At 42.4% G+C, this 24,791-nt stretch overlaps 4 protein-coding genes across 5 annotated transcripts in view; 3 read left to right on the plus strand and 1 right to left on the minus strand.

The window, feature by feature from the left end:
• The window catches only part of LOC308285878 (histone H1-like), a gene marked incomplete at both ends in the record, with an annotated part of 500,380 nt that overhangs the window by 293,082 nt on the left and 182,507 nt on the right, over positions 1-24,791 (minus strand). The gene's annotated exons all lie outside the window — the stretch shown is intronic.
• Positions 11,240-11,923, plus strand: LOC308285877 (autophagy-related protein 101-like; the record flags this gene model as incomplete). Its single annotated transcript, XM_080726765.1, has 1 exon — positions 11,240-11,923. One exon carries the CDS (start codon positions 11,240-11,242, stop codon positions 11,921-11,923), a length of 684 nt encoding a protein of 227 aa, XP_080582891.1.
• On the plus strand, positions 16,788-17,747 carry LOC308286076 (G-protein coupled receptor 35-like; the record flags this gene model as incomplete). The annotated part of the gene is made up of 1 exon (XM_080727036.1): positions 16,788-17,747. The coding sequence occupies one exon, from the start codon at positions 16,788-16,790 to the stop codon at positions 17,745-17,747; it is 960 nt and encodes a 319-aa protein (XP_080583162.1).
• Positions 22,210-23,133, plus strand: LOC308286077 (G-protein coupled receptor 35-like; the record flags this gene model as incomplete). Its single annotated transcript, XM_080727037.1, has 1 exon — positions 22,210-23,133. The coding sequence occupies one exon, from the start codon at positions 22,210-22,212 to the stop codon at positions 23,131-23,133; it is 924 nt and encodes a 307-aa protein (XP_080583163.1).

Below are 24,791 nucleotides of genomic sequence, written 5' to 3' on the forward strand. Positions count from 1 at the left end.
CACACACACACACACACACACACACACACACACACACACACGTTGTCCCCAACTTGACATTGCGACCCCGAGCGACAGGTGTCATGTCCAAGTCCAACATGCATGCAAGCACGCACCCACGCACGCACACACACCTCAGTCACACCCATATTTACATCTATATGCCTACATAGATGCTCTCCCTCTCTCTCTCTCTCTCTCTCTCTCTCTCTCTCTCTCTCTCTCTCTCTCTCTCTCTCTGTCTGTCTTGCAGTCTCTCTGTCTATTTCTGCACACCTCTCCAGCAGAGCAGAGCTGGTTTTCAACACTAAACAAATGTACTGTTGACGTTGACACATGCATAGGCCCACCCCACACACGCACGTCGCACGCACACATGCACACACACACACACACACACACACATGCATAGGCCCACCCCACACACGCACGTCGCACGCACACACGCACGCGCACACATGAAACAACATGGAACACACAATCCACTTGACATCAGAACACAACGGGGAGAAGGAAGGTCCACAGGCTCTCATGGTTTATGACAGATGCTGGTACATTTGTTTACCTGGCATCCTATATTTTCTACACATTTCAATGTACAGATTATCATTTTCTGATAGTAGCCTACAGTTTATTTATATAATTAAACTGATGCTAGGTTCTTGGTATACCCGTGAACCTAGATTACTGAGGCACTAGTTGTCTCTCTGCATTTGATGTATGCCTCGCTCACTTTGGATAAAGAGCCTTCTTTGTAAATTGTACGATCATTAACAGAACTCGGGCTGCAACAGTTAATCAAACTAATCTATTATGAGACAATAATCAATAATCGATTTGGGGGAAATCTTCTGTGTGCTTCTTTTCATAGCAAAAATTACAAAATCAAATAGCCGATCAGTTAATTGTGAGCTTGCAGATGAATTATTTTTGCTATCATGTGTGACATATACTGTATGACAAAGTATAAAATGTAGCTCAAGCGGTAAATCATCGATAGTCAATTCATGTCAATTCATTGACCATATATATATATATATTTTTAAATGCTTTACGATTATTCAATTTAATTGAATAAGTAATCTATAGAACAACCGCTAAAAAAACATCGATTGCACCCTAAACAGTAGCACTGAGACGATAAACATGTTCTTTTCATCCGGGACAACGCTCCACACACCCTAAACTCTTCTCCCTTCTGGCTCCCAAACTTGGAACAAACTCCCCATTGCAGTTGGAACAGCAAACACACTCCCTAATGTTCCATCGTAATCTGAAGACTCATCTCAGCCTGCAGCACTTGTGCAGCCTCGACAACCTTGCAGGCTTACCGTATGTAAATGTTAAAATGTAACTTATGTAGCATGTTATGTAGACATATGCCATTTATTTGTAGACCTGGCATCCAATAGTGCAGTGGTTCTCAAAGTGGATTCCAGGGACTCTGTGGGTTCCTTTAGGGCGATCTAAATTGACCCATACAAGTCTGTAACTCTGACAGGGTACAAATGGAACCAAATGAACCCTGAGGGGTCCATTTGGTTCCATTTGTACACTGTCAGAGTTATGAGGAGACCTTGAAATCTGAAAGTTTGAGAGCCACTGCAGTAGTGTGTATATAGTTTCAATGTACATATATTACGTTGTGTATATTATACTGTTTAGTTACAATATGCATTTGATGTATTACCCAGTGTTTACTGTAAATCACTCTGGATTAAGAGTGTCTGCTAAATGCCGACAACGTAAATCGGGGGGTCAAACATGTAAATGAATATGTGTGAGGTGTTTTCCGTCCGTTGGACATAAACGTGGAAAGATGGAAAAAGGATGCAAATGCAAATCATGACAAATGCAAAGAAGAGGTTGCACGAGCGAGCTGAGATGCAGTTGCCGGGGCAACAGGGGCTGTGTTTATTCCAACTAGACCTTACCCGTTCAAAGATATGAGCTCCAAAATGATGTGCAGTGTGTGGGTTATGGGATGTGCACTGTGCACACAGTATATGAGGGATGGAAAGTAACTTTAACTGGTGCTTGCATGATGTAGGAGCATCAATGTAAGAAACCCGTTTTGTTTAATGGCTACAGAGATACTGCCCCCCCCCAGCCCGCCCGCCCACCCGCCTGCACACACACCCGCCTGCCTGCACACACACACACACACACACACACACACACACACACACACACACACACACACACACACACACACACACACACACACACACACACACAGAGCTGGTTAAACATGTTGCCCCATGCTAGATGCAGAATAGATGTGCCTCATGCTAGATGCAGAATAGATAGTAGTTACACCATAAAAATGCTAATATACAGCATACGATTTGTGAAAGTGACAAACGGGCTTCACAGTTTTGTCAGGTGTGTTCATATGCTAATGGTGATGCGATTTCAGATCAATTGCTCCAGCCACTGAGGAGAAACGCTGGGACAGACAGACAGACAGACAGACAGACAGACAGACAGACAGACAGACAGACATTCGCAAAATTATAGTATAGATAGATGTGACGCGAGTCAAAGTGCACTGTGCCATGATGTGAGCATTTATGACCCACTTTACACACATGCAGAGGGGACTGGCACATGCACATGCATGACGCATTTGAACATACACACACCTCTTCACTCGAATGGAAACACTTAGCTCCGTAATACACACTATACGACACCCTCCGCCCTTCAGAGTATACACGCTCGCACACACACGCACACACACGCTCGCTCACACACACGCACACGCACGCACGCACGCACGCACGCACACACAAACACACACACACACACACACACACACACACACACACACACACCCGTTGCACAATGAGCTGTAGAAGTGAAATCATCCTGATATCCTGCCCATTTTCCTCCAGACTGACTCTTCCGCTTCCCCTGGCCTGCATGTTGACCTACATCATTCTGTTGTCACCGACTGTACCAAGCCCTGTACACACCTACAGGCTCCTTTATGTCACCCTGCCTTTGTCCTACCATCACCCCACTCCCACACATCACGCCGCTCCTCTCTCGCCGCTCAGGCTCGGATCAAGTCTCTTGTACGGTAACTAATTGTCCGGAAAAAAGGAGTCAAGTCAGTCAAATCCCTCCCTGGAAGGGAAGGCCTGTGGTTCTTTGTTCGGTGACATATACTGTATTTGTAGTGTCAAATGATACTTTTGAGTCTTTTAAGTCATGCTGTAGAATCTTTTCAAAGCAGCACCAGCAGCAGAGAGGAGGGTCTCGGGAGACAAGCCAAGCCCTTGTCCTCCTCCTCCCCTCACACAAAGGTCCAGTGTATAGTGTCCAGTGTCCACTTCCCTGCAGCTCAACACACACACAATGCACACTCACAGCTCCTCTAAATGTGAGCCTGCTGAAAACCTGCCCTTCACTCTGCAGTGGTTGGAAGAAGTTCTCCACATTTTGAACACTCTACTTACAGTAAAATCCTCTGGTCCAGTGGTTCTAAAAGTGGGGTCCGGGGATCCCACTTTTGAGGCGGTTCCAGGGGTTTCCCCCGGCTAAAGTAGTTAAGGCGTCACAATCAAGTTCACAGCTTGTCACTACATGCTGGGCTGTGAAGTAGACTACATCGGCAAGCAATTTATTTTATTTTATTTTGAAAAGTATTGAAAATATTTAAATTTTTGGGGTCTGTGTGTGTGTGTGGGCTGGGAGGGGAGTGGGTGACAGGGGTCAAATATATATCAATGTAGGGGTCCTTGACACAAAAACACAATAGTAAGCAGGACCTGAGTTGTAATAATACTGTAACTTAAACCGGTGGTTCTTAACCTTCTCTGGACCATTCAGAGCCCACTTGAACCTCTCAAAAGCTTTCAGCTGCCTGCCTGTTACATGAAAGATGGGTGGGCCATGTGCCCAGAGCATGCTTATTTGAATGAACAATCAATACATTTTGTGTTCTGGCTCTGGATACTTAAAGTTATTATTCATCTGTATCACAATAACATCTCACTTTTCAAGCTTTTATAGAAAAATAAATACCATAATGTCTTTCTATTTTCCAGCTGTCTGGAAAATGTACTAAACAAAGTGAAAACCTGAGGGAATATGGATTAACATGAAACCACCCAGATGACTCATACATACTGTATAGCAGCAGCATGGCCACTAGGCAGAAACGGTGACATCTAGTGTTGGTGTCATGGCACGCCACCCAGGGCTTATGTAATAAGTTGGAGTTTGATCTTTTATTGTTGGTTTATTGTATTGATTGTTTATGCTTCAGAGTCCAGACAGTGGAACACGTGTCAGTGGAGCAGGTTAACTGTTTATTGAGCACAAGCAGCGCTGCTTAACAGAAAGAACGGACTGTTCCGTATAGTTTCTGTATGACCTTTAGATCACAAAGCAAGGTGAGGTGGGGGGGTGGGGGGAGGAGAGATACTGGGATACTGAGGAGGGGGAGAAAGAGAGGCAGAGAGAGGGGAGAGAAAGGGGTGAGTGAGAAAGAGAGGGGGAGAAGATGGAGGGGAGATGGTGGAGGGAGAGAGAGGGACATAGAGAGTGAGGGGAGGAATGAGGATGGGAGAGAAAGAGAAGAGAGAGGGCTAAAGAGCAGGATAGACTGGGGGAGAGAAAGAGAGAGAGAGAGAGAGAGGAAGGGAGAGGGAGGGAGGGAGGGAGGGAGCGGGAGAGACTGGGAGAGATATAGGGAGAGGGGAGAGAAAGAGAGTACATTATGCAACATTCCCAGCCAGCATTATGTAACTCAGATTTGAGAGTATATTTCGGCACAACAAAAGAAGAACAGTGTCTCTTTAATTAACCAGTCAGACAGACAGACAGACAGACAGACAGACAGACAGACAGACAGACATCCAGACATAGGGTCTACGTTGGATTTGACTGGTACTGAATGGGATCTGTCACCACGGGTCCTGATGGTAATGGCGAACACCATGAACGCTCGTCTCAAAACAAAGTCGCCCACCCTGGGGCCTGCAAGGCCAGCCAACTCTGACCGGCCTCTATCAGGTCCTAAATGTAACCTCAGCAAACGGTCTAAACCTAACCTTATTCCTAAACGTGGCCTACTCTGTAACCTCAGTAAAACGGTACCAAAACCTAGCCCTATATTCCTTAACTTCACCTCAGTAAAACTATGCCTATAACCCTGTAGTTATTTCTAACATTATCCTCAGTAAAACAAATACGAGAATAGGCTACTGTACAAGAACCGCCCCACCGAGGGCCAGCGCGTTCTGAGGCGAGCATTCCGGGTTTACCGTAACGGCAACCTGTTGGTGACGTTTTCCTTCGTCACACGGAGGAGTTTTAAGTTTTAACCACTTAAAGTGGTTAATAAGGATGGACCTGTGGGGGATAAATGCAGAAAGTCTGCATTGCGTCACAGTGGGGAAAGGGTGGGGGTGGTTGATGGGGGTGGTGGGTGGCGGGGGGCATAGCAACGGCAGAGAGAGGGAGAGGGGAGTGTCTTCACTGACCTAGTTACAGCAGCGGAGAGACACCCCCCCCACTCTGCTACTGACATCGAGTAAAGGGCACTTTCATCAGCCCCAGACAGACAGACAGACAGACAGACAGACAGACAGACAGACAGACAGACAGACAGACAGACAGACAGACAGACAGACAGACAGACAGACAGACAGACAGACAGACAGACATAGGCTACTGTACAGAAACACACACAGACTGCACAAAGGCAGGAGAGGAGAGACTGTATGTGATAGAGAGACAGACAGACAGACAGACAGACAGACAGACAGACAGACAGACAGACAGACAGACAGGCATGCAAAGCACATACTGTACATCCATATAATCACTCGGCATCCGGCAAAGTGAGCTATAAATGATTGAAAGCAGACCACCTCAGAGGCCTACAGTACAGTGCAGTACTGTACAGTACAGTACAGTACAGTACCCAACTAGAGCGTCCAGGCTTCCATTATAACAGCCCGTCTGACATAATGAGGTGGCGAGTTACAATCCCACAATCCTTGAGCAAGACTCTGAACGCCTAGTTGCTCCCGGTGAGCAGGTTGGTGCCTTTAGTTGCATGGTTTCCTCCAGCATCGGTGTATGAATGGGTGTGTGTGAATGTAAAGCACCTTGGATAAAGGTGCTATATAAATATCAGGATTCAAATTCAAAAATGGCAAAAGTAGCAGATCTACTAAGCTTGAAGTAGATGTGCTTCTTTTGATGCTTTTGTGGGACGCTGTAGTATGATCAAGCATTACAAGGCATTACAAAAACTAAAACAAAAAACACAAAAACTTGGAGATAAGAGGTTTCTACCCGACAGCAACGATATAGTATCTGTAATCAAAGCCATTGTGATTATTATTTTTATGTAATGGTAATTATTTGTTTCATCCGGCTCTTAATCCATGTTCTCTGATGTACAGTAATATACCGGTCATGAAGGTCTAGAGTAGACCTCATAATATAATCCCCAGTTGTGTAAAATAACTGTACATTTACTCAACTACTTAAGTACAATTTTAAGGTACTTCTTTATGTAATGTACTTGGGTATTTCTGTTTTCGATGCTTTAATACTTCTACTCCACTACATCTCAGAGACAAACATTATATTTTTTGTACTCGACTGCGATTATTTGGTGACGTACTTTTAGTTACTAGTTACTTTCCAGATTTAGAATATTGTTACAAAGGATACATTAAAGGCTTATACTTCATCCATTCGAAAATAGAAGATCTACAAGCTCACAACAAGTGCATTGTTGTGACGCGGTTGGTTGTAGATCTGCTATTATTGACATATTTTTGAAATAGTTGGGAAAAAAACCTTTGAAATGGGACATTGGCATAATGGGTATATTTTGATGCAAAGATGTAATGATCATTAGACTCAATAACCCACCTATCTGCCATACTCCCTTCCAAGTCAGAGTCAGAGTAACATGAATTACATGCAGGATGTAACATGTCTACGGTAGATGTGACTGGATTTAATTTAACTGACTAAACCTTTTTTGAATATTTAATTAAGGTTGTCTACCTCTGCTTTATTAGACTGATGCTAGGTTCTTGGTTGACCTGATGTTATCCTAGATTACTGATGCACTACACCGTCTCTCTGCCTTTGATGTATTTGTTTACCAATTGCTTACTGTAAATCGTTATGGATAAAACTTATATAACAGATTATTTCTACATTGTGGTATTGCTACAGTACTTTTACTAAAGTAAAAACAGAACAGGGGTATATTTCCTCCAGTACTGCTAATCTCTCTAGGCCATGGGTCTTCAACAGGGGGTCCGGGACCCCTAGGGGGTCCTCAGAGTCACTACAGGGGGTCCTCCAAATCTTTGAGTGATAGAAAGTTTTTTCCTCCTTTTTTATATTAACCACTTGAACCCTAGTGTCCATATTCTGAGAACTTTAGCCAAAAATAGCAGATCTACAAGCTTGTAGATCGGCTATTTTTGGCAAAGAGCTTTGGTGTAGAGGGGAAAAAGAGACTAAGTACAGAGTGAAAGGTCAAGTTCATTAAGTATTGACGGTTCAAGTGGTTAAATATCTGAAAACACAAATGCACATGAATCCAAAATTCCCTGATTGGGTGAAATCTTGCTACTACTACGTTAGCCTGGCGGTGCCAGCCTCTATCACACACTTCGTTTTGGGAAGAGAGTCTGGGATTGCAGGGAGAGATTCCATTTCTGGGTCGGGCTAAAGCCTGGTGAGCTCAGACAGAGCTCGTAATTGCTCCCTTTGAACTTCAAAGGGGTTGTGCACTAATTGATTGGGCCATAAAAGTGTCAAGTCAAGACCTCGTTAGTGTTCTCTCTAATCAATGAAAGCATCAAAGACAACTACCTGTTTGATGCCTGTCATAGAGGGGAGGGGGAGTGGGGAATGTTTTTTGTGTCCACACAGCCTACAGCCCTGATTGGCTAACCCTTTTTGGTGGCTGGTGGAAATGGATTCTCAATCATGAGGGGCCAGACCACACTACACCACCACTACCGCCAGGGGGTGCATGGTGTTGTGCGGTCTGTTAACTAGGCTACTATTACGTGTCATCATTTCGACAACGGAGCGTTGGGAGGGTTAGCGACTCACCCCATGGAGGTTAGGGTTAGGTAAGGGTGTCGAAAAGATGACACGTAGTAACAGCGAAATGCTCCCGATGATTGTGCTGTCAAACAATGAAACTATATGGAATCTATGAAAAGGTTGTGGTGCTTCATCTCTCTCTCAAATAAGGGCCGGGTCCTTGGCCTGAAAACGTTGAAGACCCCTGCTCTAGGCCTCATCCTCCCCTTCTCTCCAGATCCATTCATCTCCCCTCCTCTCCCTAACCTAAACCTTTAAGGCCAGGATATTCCTGGAATGTACTCATTTTGCTGATAAATGCAACCAACGCTGTTTTATTTTCATTATAAACAACATCATAATATCGTCTCTGTCGGGGTGGAAACCTCATATGTCCAAAAACCTACACTGTTACTTTTCAGGATTCAAGATCTACAATTTACTTTTGATGCTTTTGTGTGACACTGTAATATGATCAAGTAGTGCATTAATTTACGGAAAAAACACACATAGAATATGGAGATAAGAGGTTTCTGCATCCAACCCACCAACGAGATACATCCTATCGTATTGCGTATCAAGATTTGGCACAATCCCCTTTGAACAGAGGAAGAATGTGTTTACCTTCAGCTTCAGAATGTGATTTTATGGTCTTTTACTCGTTTCATTAGCCCTCATTTGTCTGCGCTTACATCCATGTGTACCTTTTTGAGCGGTGCTCATGAAAGGAGCTAAGCTCCAACATCTGGCTTTGTCCGGGACGCGAAGCATGGTCTACATCTGGCCTACATCTTTGCACAAAGTGCTCAAAGTTTGTTTTACACTCACTAAATGTCCGGGCTCTGAAGCACCGCCTACATCTGGCCTATATCTTGGCACAAAGTGCTTTGTAAATAGCACTGCTCACTTCACACTAGGCGTGATTTTCATTGAATTATGAATGAATTCATCAGATTGTTTCTAAAGCAGGGTCCACAAAACTGATGGTGAACCAGGAACCACCACCAAGAGAGACTACACATGTAAGAATTACATTTAGATTATTTAAATGATAAATGCTAGGTTCATCCTATAGTTAACTGAGGCACTACACTGTCTCTCTGCATGTACCGCATGTGTTTATAGCTTGCTTATTGTACGTCGCTCTGGACAGTGTGAGTCAGTCTATTCTTGGATTTATAGCAGTGGTGGACAGGGAATCATTTTCTGGCTCCAACCTTGCACTGTACTTATTCTTCAGGGCCAGGGTGGAACAAAACACTACTGTTACCTCTGGGAATTGTGCCTTAACTCAATCAGAAGTTCACAAAGGGACTGTGTTTCTTACATGTGTCTCTTCTTGACAGAGAAAGATCTTCAGGTTCCTACTTTTACTTATTTTTTTTTACTTTTACTTTATTACTGAATGCATGCATAGTCAAGGACCACATGCCGTACCTTCACGGATCAATGGTATACTACTTTTATCCCCCCTGAAATCCGCAGCAAACCGCTCCATTCCCATTTAAATGCATTGACAGAATACACCCTCATAGTTGGAATAAAAGTATGGTGTGACTGTGCCCTTGTGGTGAATTTATATATCACCTTTATCCAAAGCGTGTTACATTATATACTACATTCACCCATTCACACACACATTTACACACCAAAGGTGGAGGAAACCATGCAACTGATGCAAGGCACCAACCTGCTCATCATATCGGGAGCATTTGGAGGATAAGTGTCTTCTTGCTCAAGGAGTTTTCTTTTTTCTTTTCTTTTAGTGTTCTGTCTGCCTCCTTTATTCCTTGTTTATATCCTTGAACACTTTTTACAGTATGCGTTTTTAACTTGTTTCATCTATTCATGGGTTGCATTTGTAGTCCTACACCAGCCATGTTGAGGACCAACACAGGTCAGACAAATTGAAACACCTGTGTTGGTCCTCAGCATGGCCGTTTAGGACTACAAATGCAACCCATGAATACTTGTTATTTGTTTTTCATTGTTTATTTTATCGTTTGTTTGTTTTTACTTTACGGTTCAATCTCTTATTGTTAACTTTTCGCATTTTATGTATTTTTTTCTAAAGCACGTTTTTCTGCGCTTGATAATTAAAGTTTATTATTATTATTTAGGACTGGGACTTTAACTGATTAATTTCGATTAATTAATTACAGAAAATTAACATGATTAAAAAAGATGAACGCATTTTAAACGCGCTTATACTGGTGCTCCAACCAACAGTTAACAAACCCTAACGCACCCAATGGGAGAAGCCGCCGATCAGACGGATGGGATGGGAAATTTTGATTTAAAAATACCAAGATGGGTTTTAATTGAATCAAGCTCCATATATGACCAAGGCAGCCTGTTCTGGTAATCCTATATGGAGATCCCTGATGTCATCAATATTAAGCCCATATTTGGGAATGCCCATATATGGACGCTCCATGACCAAGACAATATTCATTTGCAAATCAAGACTGCTGACTATCATCACCTGGATCGACACTGACCTCATCAAACCCTGGATATCCATACGAGGAGACGACTGGGAGCTGGATCAATACCTCTACATTTGACCTCACAAACTCCTAGATATATAGCTGACCTGTTCTGACATCACAGTGATGACTCGACCAGCTATGCAGAAGGATTACATGCCAAAGCACCCATGTGCCCGCGCCATGCCCATGTGCACGTGCCATGCCCATGTGTACGCACGCACACATGAGCGCAACCTGCTCGCCCTCGATAGGTTGGATGGTTCAGGAGATCTTCACAGAAAGCAGACACACAGGAGCCCAGAGATGAGTGTCATTTAACATCGTTGACATCACGTTGTCATGGTTATCTGATATTACCGACCAAAGCAGCAGTGACTGTGGAGCTGGGTACATGTCCATATTTTGACGAGACTGAGGTGAAATGTGATAATGTCAGAAGGGCCCCTCCCTTCTGACATCATCACATTTGACTCAAAAGCTGATGTGAGATCTAAAAGTAAAGCTCTCATGTTATCTTTCACATATTGTGAATCTTTGTTTTACTGTTCAGAAGTAACATTTTATACTGGCAATTAGTTAAACAAGGTTTTACAAAGAGGCCAAGAGTAAACTGACACTTATGTCCATATACAGTATGGTCACACAAAGGCAAAAACAACGATAAGATGAATTGTTGTTCCGAGGTGCTGGAACTCTCTGTGGAGGCGAAGCAGGTGGAGGAGGCCATGCTGGCGGTGCTGCACACCATCCTGCTGCACCGCAGCACCGCCAAGTTCCGCTACCACCCGGACGGGACCTACTCCATCGGCACGCTGGGCACCCGCGACGTGGACTGCCACTCTGTGGAGGATTTCACCTTCGTCAGGGCATCCTGCGACCGGCTCCACGCCATCCTCCTCAAGGCCGTGTCCGACTTCAAGAGCGACTGGAGCGGCGACGGCACGGGTCAGCTGTCCCTGGAGTTCTACCAGAAGAGGAAGGGCCGCTGGCTGTTCGCTGACGAGTGCGTCCCCTGGGAGGTGTGGAGCGTCAAGGTGAAGCTTGTCGACTCAACCCTGTCCAATGGGAGGCAGCCGAGGCAGAGCGGTTGGGCCAATGAGAAGCATCAGAGGCAGGAGGCGGGGGAGCAGCTGGCGGAGAAGCTGATCAACGTGGTGCAGGTGATGAACCGGCACAGGTACCTGCCGGCCACGCCCGCACAGGCGCAGATAGACCAGGTGTTTGACACCAGTCTGAGGGAGGTGCAGCCTTATCTCTATAGGATCACACAGCATCACATGACCGAGTCTCTGGGCGCGTCTGTTGGCACTGCTGTGAGGAAGCTGATCAGAGATACTCTGGCTCTGTAATATAACTGCTATAACCATAAATATGTTGCTCTGTAATATAACTAACAGTATGTTATAAATATAACCACACAATGTTTAAACATTGTATATAAAGTCATACAACTGAGACTCATTCTGTTAGTACTGCTGTGAGGAAGCAGATCAAAGATAGCCTGGCGGGCCAGCCTCTTTCACACAATTCATTTTGGGATTCCACCAACGCCAGGGGGTGGCTTTGTGCGGTCTGGTTACCAGGCTAGATCAAAGATAATCTGGCTCTGTAACATAAATATGTTATAACCATAACGTTATAAACATAACTTTAACATACAGTACATTATAAACATAAAACTAGAAAGATACAATTGGAAATTGCAAGTGTGGAGTCACAAATATCTCTGTATCTGTCAGTCCTTGTCCCTTTTAATGCCCATATGGAGACGCCTGTTGTCATCAATATTAACGTTGCACCACCGATCCAACTAATGACGACACAGTTTGTTTGGGTCTAATGTCATGCTGTCATAGTCAGCATGACACACGCCATTGGGTGTAGCTGCAGTGGGAACTGGTCCATTCCCGCCCATTAGCCAATTTTAACACAGAACATGACTCAGTCTCTGAGTGTGTCTGTAGTACCTGTGCCGTAACGGCCCTATATCCCACTAATAAACAAACAAATGTCTGTCTGATATACATGCATGCTGACATCACTGATACTAAACAGTGCCCAAATTTGGAGATAACTGACATCACTACTGCCGCCTGTACCTTGTATACCTTGCCACCATGGTAACAGCCGCATGCTGAAACAGTGCCCAAATTTGGAGATGACTGACATCACTGATACGTCTGGGTTCTCCAACATTACTTCTGAGACTCTTACATTCAATCCCTCATATACTGTGCACACCCCATAACCCAAACTGCACATGATTCTGCATTCTGCATCTGCATCAAACTGCCGATGGTTTATCATGATGGAGCACACAGTGCATGAGATTAAAAAAAAAAGAAAAAAAGAAAACCCAGATACATTTCCATCCAGTGAGTGTATTCTCCAGGTCATTTTTTTTGTACATTTCCTGTCTTCTCCAGTTCAGTCATCCAGTCCAGAGCCCTCTAATGGAGAGTCGCGTCATCTCTGTTCACTTCTTGGGGTCAGGTCTTATACATACACATCTATTGGTGAATAGTGACAAAGCGCTGAACCGGATGTTTAAGAAATGCAATAGAATCTATCGGGAAAAAGTGACATATCTGGCTTACATGAACCACGTGACCGGCGCTGTTTCTGACCCCGCATTGGCAGAACTCTATACAATGCTCTGGTCCAGTCTAAACAACCATTCATTTATATATTGCCTCTGTTGGGTGGAAACCATTATGTCCAAAACTGTTACTTTTCAGGACTCAAATAAAAAAAATAGCAAAAGTAGAAGATCTAAGCTCAAAGCGTATCGTGCCGCACTTCAAGCATGTAGATCTGCTACCTTTTATAGTTTTGTGTGACGCTATGTCAAGTAGATCAAGTAGAGTGTTCATTTACAAAAAAAAGAATGTGAAAAGAATGTCACTGAACTGGAGGATTTGAGCTCAAGTCGGTAGGCTACCAGCCTTAGATTCTTTGGAGACCATGTACAAAAAAGCTGATATGGGACCTCAAAATACATTTCTATTATGGACTCATGGAGCTGCCCCCGGCTGACTGTATACAAGTTGAAGTTTCTGTCTGTGTTATAGAAACAGAGTTAACTCATTCTATTTACACACCACGGCCGTGAGAAGGCTGATTATCAACGTTACCCGTCTTCATAGTGAGATGAGTGTGCACTGTCCTGTGGTTCTCTCTCACGCAGTCTCTTCATATCTTTGGTGATGCTATCTTTAGAACCAATTGAAATAGAAAAGGAAACAGACCTGAGTGAACACCACAGATGTAAAGTTTTGACAGTGTCTTTGCATCGTCTTATATTGATCATTATAAATCACAATAGAAACGTAATGTTGTAAACGTTGTGGAACACGTCTTTATGCTATATCCTGAATTTAACTAGCCTGGCGGGCCATCCCTCATACCTCGTTCACTCATTCCTCCTTCCCACAGTATGAGGATTGAATTCAAGGAATTCAATCCTTCTAAATCTTTCTGCTTCAAAGCACATACATGCAGTAAACAACAGGCCCAAATGACTACTATACAATGAAATTCAATAAAGAATGAATCCGTAATCTGGGTAAATGACATATAATGATTTCTAAGGACCTTATTGGCATTTTCTTAAACATAAAGAATGTTGTATACAGTAAATTCATATCAGAATTTAGAAATATACAGTATATCTTTCTTTTCATCTACATGTATTGGCCATGACCATGACCTTTTATTTATGTATTTATTTATCTTACAAGTTCTTAGAAACAAAGTGTTTGTGTGTCTTTTTAGTGACTGTTTCATATTCTTTGGTCCCACGCCTTCATACATGAATATGCAGACCATGCATAATACTGCATGTATAGGGTTTTTTATGATGGGGACAGACTTCCTCTTCGAGTGCTGCAGCCGGTACAGTCAGAGGATGTGGTAGTAGCTCTCTATCAAACAAAGCACAAACACAGCAGCAGTCACAACTGGTGAGCAAGATTATTGTAGTTTTTAAATTTTTATTTATATTTTGTTAAGACTTTTTTGTTTTTAATTTTAGTTTAGTTTTGATTAATTTTAGAAGTGTGTCTGTTCGTTTAGTTTCACTGGATTTTTTGTTTGTTTTTGTTTGAACACAAAAGTTTTATTACATAACCTTGCAATCAAGTAATTTAACTGGCTCATTTTAATGCAGTTGTATACTGCAATACTACTGGCTAGATCTACAGTACGTATATGCAGTACATATACATGATGAGGACATAATGTAACTTAAATACTGTGATGTGACAGTGCGGACTGTAGCCAACACCAACTCTGGACTCCTGAATCGTTGCCATGTCCACCACACACCCACCTTTGTGTTGGCTCTGTGGGAGCCAACACAAGGCAAGTAACTTCAATACTGTTTGCCAATTTGTACTCCTAAAGTATAGGCTTTGCAGCCACCAGATTTGTTCAGCTGCTTTCCAAGGCCGATCTATATCATCGATATAGATCAACTGAGACAATTATTTTATTATCCAATGATTATAGTCTTCTAATTAGAATGATGCAAATCTAGTATAAATATGAATGGTTTAATATAAATAATAAAGGCAAAATTAATTCCAGACTAAGAAGGAGAAAAGGAGAGAGAGAAAAGTTGTTATGTACACCAAACAATGCAGACATAATTCGTGGGACATTTAAAACACTGACTACCAGCAGCACCTGATCCAGTTTCATGTTGAGCTTTCAGTTCCTTCTTTCTCTTGTTCAGTTCACTGTGAGCTAGAAATGTCTCGTCAAACGATGTGTGGTTATATAAGCGTCATTCCTAGTTCCCTGTAAATCACTGCACAGTTGTTGCTGATGAGACAAAGACACAGAGGTCATCAACGTGCAAGGACAAATGTGTCTGTGGCAAATGTTAGATTTTGTTGTCAACATTATAATGGTCTTATTTTGATTATGAGACCCAATTACTGAATGTCAGTAATTGGGTCACTATGGCACATTAGGAGTCCACTGGTACAGACATTTTAGACTTTTAAAGGACCCCCAGACCACCTTCAAGGAACCCCGAAGGTCCCCACTGTAATATAGCTCTTTATGTGTTTCTGGAAATATTATTGTCTGCTTGTTTGTATGTTCGTGTTAATGACCTTATATTATCATCACTTTACCCACTTTACAGCATGGAGTTAGACTTAGGAGGTGTATGTACAGTATATAGGCTATATCCAACGATGGACCTGACAGGGGAGTTTCCCCGGTTGGATGTAACCCCTTGGAAGGAACACGTTATTCCAACCAGTTCCTTTCCCTCCATCCCCCCCAATCGCTTTTTAATAATTATCTTTTGTTCAATATTTGGTCAAACCCACACACAGGCGTAAAGTGTGTTCAGTAGCACTGATACAAAAACATTACCGTAGGTCGCATTTATGAAAACCTGCAGTTCATGTGCGTCTGTCACTCAGTCACTCGCTCAGTCAGTCACGCCTCATGTCACGCTCCATATGGCCAAGACAGAATTCATTTGCAAGGGTGACTCGCATCACGGCAACCACACTTGCAAATTAATTCTGTCCTTGACCTTGCCCTGATGTCATCAATATTAAGCCATATCTTGGAATGCAAATATGGACATATTGTGTCAGTCTCATCATAACCAGTGTGGTTGTCGCGACGCAAGTCACACTTGCAAATTAATTCCATCCATGTCCCTTTTATGCCCAATCCATATATGGAGATATATATTAAGCCCATATCTGGGAATGCCCATATATGGACATATTGTGTCAGCATCGCTTCTCGCCATCCCCTCGGGCATCTTACTGGTATTTACTGTAGCTCTCTTCCTATTCTGCATGGACATTGTATGTGTTTACTGTTTTGTCTCATATAGTGTCTCTGGACTTATTCCAAGGGTCAGTTCTTGGTCCACTGCTGGTGAATACCACTCGGTTCCATTAAATAGACCCCGCCATATATCATGTACATCTCACTTTCACCTGATGACCCCAGTAATGTAAATTGCTCTGACATCAACCTCTGGACGTCCACAACCTTCTACAGCTGAACAAAGACCAGACTGACATGAAGGTGATAACAAAAATGATAACATAACAGGTCCGGTAAAGTTGCATGGTCCTACACTCTCCGGAACACACTGATTGACCTGATGACCTGAGATCTGTATATTGCACAGTTTTAAATTAACATAATGACAATTGTCCTCCTCCACAGATGAACATGGATGAGAACTGCACCAATGTGGGGAACGTCAGCCTGTATGTGGGGAACGTCACGTGTGTGCAGACCAGTGAAGGTGTGGCATGGTGTGGCATGTTCCTCCTGGGTCTGGTCCTCAACATAGCAGCACTGTGGACCTTCATGGTCAAGAGAAACTCCTGGACAGACACCCACATCTACCTGATCAACCTGACTGTGGCAGACCTCGCCCTCATCCTCTTTGTCCCCTTCCGGATCTACGATGCTTTCTACTGCCTGGAAAAAAACACACTCTGTACTGTCCTCCTGTCTGTGCATTACGTCAACATGTACACCAGCATCCTGACCAGCACTGCCATCAGTGTCCATCGCTTCCTGGTGGTCAGGTTCCCGTTTCAGGCCAGGTCTTGGAGGAAGAAGAAACAGGCTGCTTTCGCTGTGTGTTTGACCATTTGGACTGTAGTGGTGACCCTGTGTGCTGTTTTCAGTGGTTCTAATCACCCCAGTAAACTACAGACATGCTTTGAAAGACGTGAAGATAAGCCTCTGGATGTAAGCTTCCTGGTGGTTCTGTTGACTCTAGGCTTCCTCGCTCCACTATTGATCATTGTGTTCTGTTCCAGTCAGTTCATATGGACTCTGCGGAAGGAAGTTGATGACTCTACAGAAAAGAAGAATATTGTCAGCATAGTGACAGCAAACATGATCATATTTATTGTCTGCTACACACCCTTCCATGTTGCCCTGCTCGTGGACATACTCGCCGAAACGCCTGAAGACTGGCGGTCAAAAAGGCCTATTAAACACCAATATTTTCTGGTATCTGAATGGATCGCCACGTCAAACTGCTGCCTAGATTCTATCTGCTCATACATTTTGTTGAAAGGTCTTTGTCTAGTCCCTTGGAGGACCAGAGTTCCGGGGCGAGACTCAGGGACTGCACTTTCTGTCTGTGACAAGAACCAATCAAATCATGGTTAATGATGTCATTTCTACTAAACATACTGTAATATTATGTATACATTGTTGGTGAGCATTAAAATACTTGTAGGTGAACTATGTAGTTTAACTACATTTTGATGCAGCTTGCTGGTAGTTCAACTACATTCATATGTGTGGCATGACGAGTAGTTTTGTAAGTTAGTAAGTTAATAGTTAAACTAAGCTACACACTACCATGTTGGGTGATAACTTGTAATTAATGTATATTCATTTTATTTCACCATTACTGTGTAAAATAACACTGTGTGTCCATGCCAGTGCTATATGAGCAGCTTTTCAGCATTGGTGGAATTTTTTTCAAACGGAACCACCTATCCCAGAAGAACTTTTAGAGACTGCTTGTCGGTCACGTTATTCTGTCCTGGCATCTAAAAAGATAAAGTGATAACATACCTGGGCCTCCAGATACCCAATACTCGTGCTAAAGTGTTCTCCTTAAACTACTCCCCACTGTTAAGATAAATGTATGAGGCGCTCAATAGGTGGATGGACCTTCAATTGTCTTTATTCTAATTAAGGTCTAATTTACTTGCTCTATTTATTTAAAATGTTACCTATAGGGGTCCCAAAGCTTTTTTTTTAAACACTTGAATTTGTGCGTGTCTAGATTCATTTGGAAGAAAAAACTAAAACTAAAAACACCTAGAACAAAGTTACAAGTCCTCCAGGGCCAACCCCGGGAGGGGGGCCTAAAGCTCCCCAACTTCCAATATTATTACTATAAATAGTTCAAATAGCTGATCTACAAGCTTACAATGTGTCGTAGATCAGCTGTTTGAAGTATTTTAACATATCTTTCAAATTAGGGACCATTCGTTTTTTTTCCACTAGGGGGTGCTGGTTCACATGTGATATCATTTTTATATTTTTCCTTGGCCCCCCCACACCCTTCAAATATTTTTGGGTGACCCCCCCTGAGAGACTTGAGGAAAATGCATGACCCCCCCCCACTATAAACAATGTTTTTTTGTATTCAAGACAACAGGAGAAACCCATGCAGTGATGTAAAATAATGTAAAAGTACATTTACTTAAGTCCTGTACTTTTTAATTTTGAGGTATTTGTTCTTTACTTGAGTATTTCCAATTTCCAATACTGTAATACTTTTACTCCACTACATCTCAGAGACAAATATTGTACTTTTGCTCCTCTACAATTATTTGAAAACTTTAGTTACTTTGTATATTTGGATTACCTACATCAACCACTTCAGCCCTATAGCCTATACATTTTTGGCCATTTGAAAATAGACGCAACGCATTGTGAGCTTGTAGATCTGCTATTTTCAAAAGATCAGAAAAGAACAGGACATTCTGCATGAGTACTTTTACTTTTGGTACTTTCAGTACATTTTGATGCCAATACTTATGTACATTTACTCAAGTACATTTTGAATTCCAGACTTTTACTTGTATCTGGGTATTTCTTCATTATTGTATTGATACTTTTACTTAAATAATTGGACTACTTTTTCCACCACTGGACCCATGACAGCCTTGAGGGTCCATATTATCCCTTCTCTGGGTTACAGAAACTCACAAAGCGGCTATTAAGAGCCACCCGTTATTTTACTAGATAGGATCTACTAGTTTAACATAATTGCTGCTATAGCCTATAGGTTTATCAATACCTAGAGGCAAATTTTATAACACACTATTTGATGTTGGGGGTCCATTTGGTTCCATAGGTGCCCTCTTGGGGTTACAACAACACTCCAAACTAAAGAAAGATTGAGCAACTGTGATCCATTTTCCATGATATGAAAACCAAGCAGTAAACAAAGTATGCATGAGTCTTTTCTCTCTCCTTGACTCCTTCCCACTGCAGCTGTGTGTGTGTGTGAGAGTGAGAGTGAGAGAGAGAATTACACACCTTTTTTTCTACATGCTTTTCTTTTTTGGGGGGAAAAACTGGAGGTATGCTTATAATCCTCTCTTGGTAAGTGAACATTTCGAGTTGTGACAACAAATAAGGTGTTTGTTAGCCTATATGTATCCAGCTGCTACCAGGAAACTCCTGTGTGAGCAGCACAGCACGCAGTGAATGTCCACAACAACGCATTGAACAGTGGAGAGCAGAGGAGGGGGCGGGGCCGAGGGACGTGTAGGACTGGAATGTACCAAGTTGAGTCAACTATGTAGGGGTGAAACTTTGATATACTAACTTAATGTTGTTTAGATAAACAACAAAGCTAAGCATTTTTAATTACAACATTCGACTAATTAAAGTTGCATGACCCCCCCTACAGACAAAATAAAAAAACCATGGCCCCCCCAACTGCTCAGATAAATATTTGATGACCCCCCCCCTCTTATGGACTATACCAATTATTCATTTTAAACGGACCGTCCCTTAGTAAAAAAAAAAACAGATAAGGTGTAAGGGATGGACAAAAATATAGCTCCAGATGTCATATTACAGGCACGTGGAGAGCAGGAACATCCTTCATGTGCGACCCACACCTCCCCTGCAGAGTGCGGTAGATGTCCACACAGTGACACCGCAAACAGCTCTCTACACCAGAACAAGGTGTGATAAACGTTGTGCCACATGCCACCAGGGGCCTCCCTCCATCCACCAGGGGGACACAGAGAGCACTCAGGGCCTATCCCCACGACAACACGCCCAGGGTTCCCCCATTCCAGATCGGGATTATAGGGTCAGAGTCGGCAGGGCAATGAGGGCACCATGTCAATGCGGAGTGTGTTTTGATTCTAAAAGTGTGACAGGAAGGGGCCCCAGATTGAATAGTATAATGTTCATTTTCAACAATGTTTTTTTTGATACCCATTAGTCCTCATAGTCTGTCCTTATAAACAACAGACATTTAAAAGAGGGAACAAGTCTAGTCCAGACACAATGCAACTTCTTACAACATGCAACGAACTACTAAGTTGCAACCATTACCCAATAGCAGTTGCAAGGAGTTGCATTGGTGTGGACTGGTCTTTACACTGAACCTTCACTTGAAACTTCTAGGAAATGGCAAAGAACACGACCAAGCTGGGAGCAACACACAGGTAACAACAGGCCCAAATGACGATTCATGATGATACACATTTCTGATGTCTTGTATACCGGTACATACATAGTATGTATATTGCATGGTTTTATATGGCAGAAACACTTCCTCTGTCACTGAAGCTTCAGAGGATGTGGGTATGCTTACTGACTTTCACACTGACTGATTGTTTAAAAATACATTTGTCACCTCTGAAACAGCAGCGGTGAACTGAGTAGTTTGACTAGTTTATTTTAAAACATCATACAAGCTACACTACTTGCTGGATAACAGTGCAGTACATATATACATGATGAAGATAGGACTTTAATATCATTAGTCAGTTATCATATCAATACATTTTCTACTAATTTCTTGTGTTGATAGATCTGGTTCGACTCTTCTGTATAGTTCAACAATGTGTAATAATTTCTCACCTATTAAGGCCTGTCCATAGTCTCTCAGAAATCAAACTTTTCCGAACTTTAATTTGGGGTAATGCTTTTCAGAAGTCGTGAGTGACGTCATTTCGTCCTCGAACCGGACTTTTCTGATGAAAAGTTCGGTTTCGGAGAAAGTATGAACAGACCTTTACAACTCTTTACAAGTTTCTGCCAAAAATGTTCCAGTGTGTCTGACACTGTTTAGCAAATTATATATTGGATATTGGATACATATACTGTACATACACATTGGATATTGAAAATGGCTGGTCACACAGTCTGACGTGATCATAGCAACATTTGTAAGCAATGTGCCGGCAACTTAAGCCCTAAAAACAACTGTCAGTGTATTATCACTCCATTTACAAGCTATATGATGTGTATCAGTCTTGTTTTAGAACTAACCACAGTACTGAAACTGCTCTCGTCAAGGTAGTTAAGGGGATATTTTTACTTTAATGTGTTTTAACATCTACTTTGGCATAGCAGCCAGATAATTGATATTCATTTTAACAGACAAACCATTGTAACTTCAAACATTTAACTATGATGGATTTGTTGAAAACACCTATCCTTGGTTCTGGTGACTGATACTGTCCTTCTAATTTGTTTTACTTTTTTGATTTATTTCATTGAATTTGTTTACTTTATTTCATTTTCCTAAAAGAATCATACAAAATAAATGGAAAAGTCATTGAAAAAAAAAAATGAATATCAAACATGTAAATACAGTGAAACACAATGCATCCAACACTTATGCTGGTGATATATAGTTATGTACCGGTACATGTGTGTGTTGTCTGATGAACTCAGTAATCTAAATCAACGCTTAGATGTTCCAAAAGGTTTTACTGCTGAACAAATAACAAGAATAAAGTCTGGTTTAAGTTGCATGGTCCTACTCTCCAGGACAAACTGGCTGAAGACCTGAGATCTGTGTATCATATCTCAGTTTTCAATTAATATAATGGTAATGTTTACTTCTCCTCAGATGAACATGGATGCAAACATCAGCTGTAGGCCGACTTTTGAGAACAGTACCTGTAATGTGGATAACATTGAAGGTGTGGGATATGCGTTGTTGTTCGTCCTGGGTCTGGTCCTCAACGTATACATAGCAGCACTGTGGGCCTTCATGGTCAAGAGAGACTCCTGGACAGACGTCCACATCTACCTGATCAACCTGACTGTAGCAGACCTCACCCTCATCCTCTTCCTCCCATTCCGGATCTACAATGCCTTCTACTGCCTGGATGTAACATCACTCTGCACTGTTCTCATGTCTGTGCACTACGTCGACACGTACGTCAGCCTCCTGACCAGCACTGCCATCAGTGTCCATCGCTTCCTGGTGGTCAGGTTCCCGTTGCAGGCCAGGTCTTGGAGGAAGAAGAAACAGGCTGCCTTTGCTGTGTGTTTGACCATTTGGACTGTAGTGGTGACCCTGTGTGCTGTTTTCTGTGAGTCTAATCACCCCAGTAAACTACAGACATGCTTTGAAAGACGTGAAGATAGGCCTCTCCCAGTAAGCTTCCTGGTGGTTCTGTTGACTCCAGGCTTCCTTGCTCCACTATTGATCATTGTGTTCTGTTCCAGTCAGATCATATGGATTCTGCAGAAGGAAGATGATGACTCAACAGAAAAGAAGAATATCATCGGCATAGTGACAGCAAACATGATCATATTCATTGTCTGTTACACACCCTTCCATGTTGCCCTGCTCGTGGACATACTCACCAAAACGCCTGCAGACTGGCGGTCAAACCTGCCTATTAAACACCAATATGTCCTGGTATCTGAATGGATCGCCACATCAAACTGCTGCCTAGATTCTATCTGCTATTATTTTTTGTTGAAAGGTCATGGTCTCGTCCCCTGGAGGACCAAAGTTCGGGTGCGTTCCGGCGTCTCATTACTCTGACATTGTGTTCGTCCAACTCTCCCCATTGACTAACACTCAATCTCTAACCCTAAACCTAACCCTAACCCTAAACCAGGGAAGTTCAAACTGCGGCCCGGAGGCCAAATGCGTCCCGAAACAAATGTTATGTGGACTGTGCCTGCCGTGGCATCCTGAGATGTATTATAAACTGCCCGCCAACACCATCAAACAAGAATGGCTATTTTATTAAAGGTGTGCAAGGTATTAAATTACCTTGCACACTTGATTACATTTGGTAATGTAAAATAAGGCTGATTGTGTTGTGTTTAGTTCAGAGCACACACCTGCCAAAAGGCCATTGATATTAAATATTGATGATGATAGTTATATAAAATTGTTTAAATGCGATATGCCACATTTGTTATGGTCCGATCAACATTATTTCAGGGGATATAGTCAGCCCTTGGGTGTTTTAATCTTTTCTAATGTGGCCTCTTTTGAAAATAGTTTGGACACACACCCCTACTGCCCTAACCCTAACCGCACGCCAGACTAACGAGACGTCAGACTTTCGTAATGCTCCGAATTCTGGGGCAAGACTCAGGGATTGCACTTTCTGTCTGTGTCTAGAACCAATCAAGTCATGGTTAATCATGTTATTTCTACTAAACATACTGTAATATGTACTGTATACAACATTGTTGGGAAGCATTAAAAAACAAGTAGGTGCGTGAATTGCAGGTGTATGGAGATTTCATTTTGATGCAGCTTGCTGGTAGTTCACCTTATGTGTGTGTGGCACGTCGAGTAGTTTTGTCATTTTTTCATAGTTTAAGCTACAAACTACTATTTTGGGTAAAAACTTGAAATTAAAATATTACATTTATTTTACCATTACAGTAGCTTCGGAAACCCAGGCTTATTTTGGCGATCGGAAGGCCATTACAGTGTAAGATACGACGGGTTGAGTGAGAAAACAATGTTGCACATTAAGTTAATCATCTGGGGAGCCCCCAAAATAATTTGGGTCCCGACCCACAGGTTGAGAACCACTGCCATACCGGTACATGACTTTAAAATATGGTACTGAGCTCCAGCTCAGTGCCTCTCCGACCTATCCACAAAGCCCTTCTTCTAAAACCTGATGCCACATTTTTACAATTTATGTCCAAGGTCCACAGCTCCATGCCCGCCTTTCTTTTTACTTTTATAGAGCAGGTTTCTTTCGGTCACCTCTCTAGTGGTCCCCCATATAAAGTGAATAAATGTTTTATTAATTTTTTCAATGTCTGGTCTTGAGGAGGAAAAATTGTTGCCCAGAATAAAAGTTTAGAAACAATATATGATTTTATAATAATAATCTTTGTTCGATAGCAACAAGATTTGTTTTCCCATTTTTGAAATTCATCTCTAAAAGCAGAGGTTAGCAGGTCCACTAAATCTTCTGTACAGGAGAGATAAAACTCAGGGCCTTTCCCCACAACACGCCCATGGAGATTATAGGGTCAGAGTTGGCAGGGCATCATGTCAATGCAGAGTGTGTTTTGATTTGAAGTGTGACAAGAAGGAGCCCAGATTGAATAGTATAATGTTCATAAAAAAAGAAGAAAGTCTGGTCTACATAGTCTGTCCTTACAAACAGCAGACATTTAAAAAAAGTCTGGGTGAATACCAAAGATGCAAGTCCACAACAATGC

The sequence above is a fragment of the Nannobrachium achirus genome (assembly GCF_963921795.1).
Source record: "Nannobrachium achirus genome assembly, chromosome: 5".
Classification (NCBI taxonomy): domain Eukaryota; kingdom Metazoa; phylum Chordata; class Actinopteri; order Myctophiformes; family Myctophidae; genus Nannobrachium; species Nannobrachium achirus.